Source organism: Phalaenopsis equestris, unplaced genomic scaffold, assembly GCF_001263595.1.
Source record: "Phalaenopsis equestris unplaced genomic scaffold, ASM126359v1 Scaffold000132, whole genome shotgun sequence".
Lineage (NCBI taxonomy): Eukaryota > Viridiplantae > Streptophyta > Magnoliopsida > Asparagales > Orchidaceae > Phalaenopsis > Phalaenopsis equestris.
In genome coordinates, this window is record NW_018164574.1 from 825165 (window position 1) to 829615 (window position 4451).

Genomic DNA, 4451 nt, shown 5'->3' on the forward strand with positions numbered 1-4451 from the left:
TAAGTCGTCAGAGTTGGAGTCGCCGGAGCTGGGGTCGTCGGAGTTCTAGTCACTGGGGCACTATACTTGCTGAGAGGGGGAAGGGGAGGGGAGGGGAGGGGAGAATTAGGGTAAGTTCAGGGGCGCAATAAATTTCTAGGGAATAAAGGATTCTTTCCAACTATTTACAAACGGCTTCAACTTCGTAGGTTATTAACATTAATACCAACAATTTTGACCAGAGATTACTAAAAAGCTCACCGGTTAACGCCCCACCAAATGACGGGTTCGTAAATAACCAGCGACATATGACCATCGATTATTATGTGCTTATAATCAACTGTGAAATGCTTCAATTATAATAAAAACCGTCGAAAATAAATCTATTGATCATAAGTGATGGTATGTCTTATTGCTATGCCGTTAGAAATAACTCAACACAAAACGTCGTAAAATTGTTAGAAAATATGACATTTTTACCGAAAAAGATTTTAGCCGCTGGTTATAGTGCTTTTTTCCTGTAGTGGAGCTATTTAGACAGGAGAGTGAAAGTTTATCAACATTCAAAGTACACGTGGTCTTTAGTCTCAGTTTCAGAATTACAGAAGCAACAATCTTTTCTAATACCAACATTATGAAATATAACAATATCTGCATTTTTCAAACCATCCATAAAATAATGCTATGCATAAGTAGAATAGTGAATAACATATTTCATATGCCATGTATTCATGCCAAAGGACAATGGAGAAATCAGTACAAGAAGAGTGCAAATAAGTTTTGAAGGATCGAAGTTACCATCCCAACTAATTTGATCACATGTGTAGTTATAAATGGTGTTAACAGTAATAACATCGGCTATAGGAATATTATTCATGTTATTATGATTCCACTGATGATTGAGACTGTAAGTGCTATGAATAAGGTTAGGATGTGCATGAAGAGCAAGAATTGCAATCAAACCAAAAATATATGTCGAAGATATACCTTGAACCTATGGTTCCCAAAAAGCTGCTACTATCTCCATTATAAATCTTATAAATGAGTTTGTCATTGAAGGAAGAGGCATATTTGACTATTTTTTTCTAGAAAGTATAGGTTGATAATATCCATTTTTCAATAAAGATATGTGGTGTTGCTTCCACCAAGAACTTACTAACCAAGAATTATAAAGAAATCTCCAAATGAAGCAATAGTTGAAACCCTTAAAGAGGGCAAAATGGAGAGAAGTGCTTAAACCCCCATATAATTTAGGCTTGCAAGTTTTGTCCCAAAAGATTAAATGTAGCTTCCGGGTGGAGTAGAGCCATGATAGAGACATATAGCAAAATGTTTTTTTTTTATTCATGTTTTGGGAAGTTGAAAAGCTCTACGTCAGTAGGCGAAAGAGTTCCATATAGTAAATTTGACGAATTGAAAAGTTTTCCAGTGAAAAATAGAGTTTTAGCCTTCCAGCCCTCAATGTAGTTCAAAATTTTGTGAAAGGGCTAAAAGTCATAAACCTTGAGGTTTTCAAAAACAAAGGCTTCATCTGCATGCAAAAGATGAGAAAGTTTCTACTGGTGGAGAGAGACATGATCCTTATCTTGTAATTTAGAGAAAGCATTTATAATAATACAAAATAGGTCAAGAGAAAGAGAGTACGCTTTTCCCAAACGAAAAAAGAATTAAGAAAACCTTCTAGAGATCCACTAATGCAAACAGAGGAATAAATATATTAAACGCATAGTTTTACCAGGGCACAAAAAATGAGGGGAAAACCTTTTTGGTAACATTTTGTGAACAAGAAAACACATGTCCAAAGTTCCAAAGGATTTTCAGATATCCAGCTTGGCACAGAAGAGTTCCCCAAAATAAAACTATTTGTGGAAAACATCATTAGCCTGAATAAACATCAAGGATTATGACTCTGAGTTAAAATTATCCAGCTTTAAAAATTTGTCCTACAAAATATATCAACCATCAAAATTAATCCCAGGCGAGTTTTTGACAAGCATCAAATTTACTTATCATCAATGCTCAATTTAAACATAAGAAAAAGAAAAATCTCTTCCAGAATCTATCACATCTGCCTTGGGAAAAGACAAGGAGCCGCGACGCAAATTTCCTCCAAAGAAGATATGAACACACATTGTTGCGGGGTCACTGCAGGTGCGAATGAAATTTTCGAAACGGTCACCCTCGTGTTAGAACTTTCCATTATTCTTTTTCCGGGAAAACGATTTCCCACCTATTCCAACTCGCGGTAATCTTACCGCACTTAGCCTTCAATTCGGGTAACAGCGCAGCCGTGGCGCACATTTGCGGGCTCCACTTCTGCGAGTGCAGCTTAAACCGCGGCTTATGTCAGTTGTCCCTTTCTCTCTCTCAATCACTCGCTCTCTCAAACTATTCTACTCCGCGTAAACGTGGTTGAAGCTTCTGCTTCCGTGCAATTTCCAAGTCTTTTCTTTAGTACTCCTCGCTTTACTTTAATTTCATTTATCACTATTACATAGCTAACACGTAGCTACGGTCTAGGAATAATCAAATTATCACACAATTGCCAAATCAACTCGAACCTCTCTTCTATATATTTTCTGTGTCCGAAGAACCAGAGAGGACAAAGATGCAGAGGGGCACAGAAATGGTGGTTTATGAGCTGAGCCAAGTCTATGAGCTTGCGAGGAAGCTCAGCGAGAATCTTGAGCCTTCCAAGATTGAAATCTGTAGAACAGTTGCAAGAGAGATCATCTGCTCTATCGAGAAGGCTATCTCCACGGCGAAGACAAGCGGCGCTGGTGAAGCAGAGTTGGTGTTTCCCAATGGCAGGGGACTTCATGAGCAGAGATTGAGCCAGGAATTCAGTGATAAAGAGCAGAAGATATTCAAGAAGAGGTAGTTCATAACATCGCATCACTTGATCCGAACAGAAAATTTAATGATAAAAATTAAAACTTTAGTTTCATGTCGTTGCAGGAAGATACATGCCAACAGGACCAGCCAAGTGAGAGTAATCACAGAAGAGGGAGCTGGAGTGCCGCCAGATGACGGCCATAGCTGGAGAAAATACGGCCAGAAAGAAATCCTTAGAGCGAAACACCCAAGGTTAGTACTAAACAAAATATTACTGTAAAATTCTCTATTTAAAGTAAGTATAATAAATATTTTGATCACTCGGGTGATTTTGCATGGTCAAAAGTATGCCTTGCCTTTTTCTTCTAGTGCTTGAAGGTGAAATTATTAATCCTCAACAGCCACAAACTTGAAAATGCTGTTTCATTCACAAAGGATAAGCATGTCGTTATGTCATTTATTCAACAAGCAAACATCTGTCTCCATAAAATGGGAAAATTTTTCATCTTTAAACTTCATTTGACTGCTAAAGCTTCTCTTAAGTACCTAACTATAAATCGTCTTGTTAACGAACTCTGCAGATCATACTACCGCTGCACTTACCGCAAGACTCAGGGATGCTCGGCCATGAAACAAGTGCAGAAATCAGATGAAAACCCCTCAATATTAGACATAACCTACCTGGGAACTCACACATGTTCCAATTCGCCGCAGCAGAATGTACAAAATTCTCGTTTTTATAACCCACAACAGAGCTTACTTGATCAACAGAATAATGTGGCTCTGGATCTTGACTTCCAAACCACCAACTTTATAGTAAAGACAGAAAGCTCAGACATGGAGAATCAGGACCCAACCACTTCATCCTCCTTCTCATCCACGTCAACAGAGGGAATGAATCCAGAGAAAAACTTGCTCTGCTCTTCTCCCCGTACAGAGTGCGGTTATGAAGGAATTCTCTCTTCAGCGCTTATGTCACCAACTAGATATGGATCATGCGGCTTTCCATGGCCTCCATGTGAAATGAACGGCCAAGCAGATTCCATACTAACTGAAGCAATTTGTTCAGCAAATTCAGTGACAGGTTCACAGGTTATGAACATTGAGTACTTGCTGGAATATGGAGAAATGGATCATGATGAGTTTTTTGACACTTCTGTCTTCTTCGTGTAAGGGGTTGGATTGGTCTTAAGTCTAATAGATTAGAGATTACCTGGCCAGCGAGAAAACTGAGAGGATTGCAGGAAAAGTCCTTGGTATATAAATTACGGGGTCTGCTTGTCAAAATATATCCTCCGTCAACAGCCAGTGTAATTTTGTGTATGAAATTTTCTTTTAGCGCAGGGCTCCCGCATCCATTATTGTACTAAAGTAGGTGTAACTACAAGATATTTTATTTTAGTGAGCCTTTCTTTTCCTTTTTTTTTCTTCATGCTATTATCCTTTATACTGAAGTAAAATAGTGACTACCATGAGACTAAGTTTCATGGCTATTACATAGATAAAATTAATCAAAATTTAATGTGTCATTTAACGCTTCATAGAAATTATAAGGAGGAAAATTTACGTACCTTGCACATAATTCCAATGTAATTACATATCTCACCCCAAAATTTCTTTATTTATATACATAATAT

At 37.8% G+C, this 4451-nt stretch overlaps 1 protein-coding gene across 1 annotated transcript; it reads left to right on the top strand.

Annotated features, from left to right (window-relative positions):
* Nucleotides 1–2485: 2485 nt before the first annotated feature.
* On the top strand, nt 2486–4249 carry LOC110021306 (probable WRKY transcription factor 38). The gene is made up of 3 exons (XM_020719748.1): nt 2486–2856; nt 2938–3066; nt 3396–4249. Exons 1-3 carry the CDS (start codon nt 2588–2590, stop codon nt 3985–3987), a joined length of 990 nt encoding a protein of 329 aa, XP_020575407.1. The 5' UTR covers nt 2486–2587; the 3' UTR covers nt 3988–4249.
* The last annotated feature ends 202 nt before the right edge of the window (nt 4250–4451 follow it).

Bases quoted from the DNA above. Each gene is read 5' to 3' on its own strand.
- LOC110021306 (XM_020719748.1), top strand. From the start codon at position 2,588: ATGCAGAGGGGCACAGAAATGGTGGTTTATGAGCTGAGCCAAGTCTAT. The intron at 2,857-2,937 runs GTAGTTCATAAC...ATGTCGTTGCAG, and splicing joins CAGAAGATATTCAAGAAGAG to GAAGATACATGCCAACAGGA. The intron at 3,067-3,395 runs GTTAGTACTAAA...CGAACTCTGCAG, and splicing joins CTTAGAGCGAAACACCCAAG to ATCATACTACCGCTGCACTT.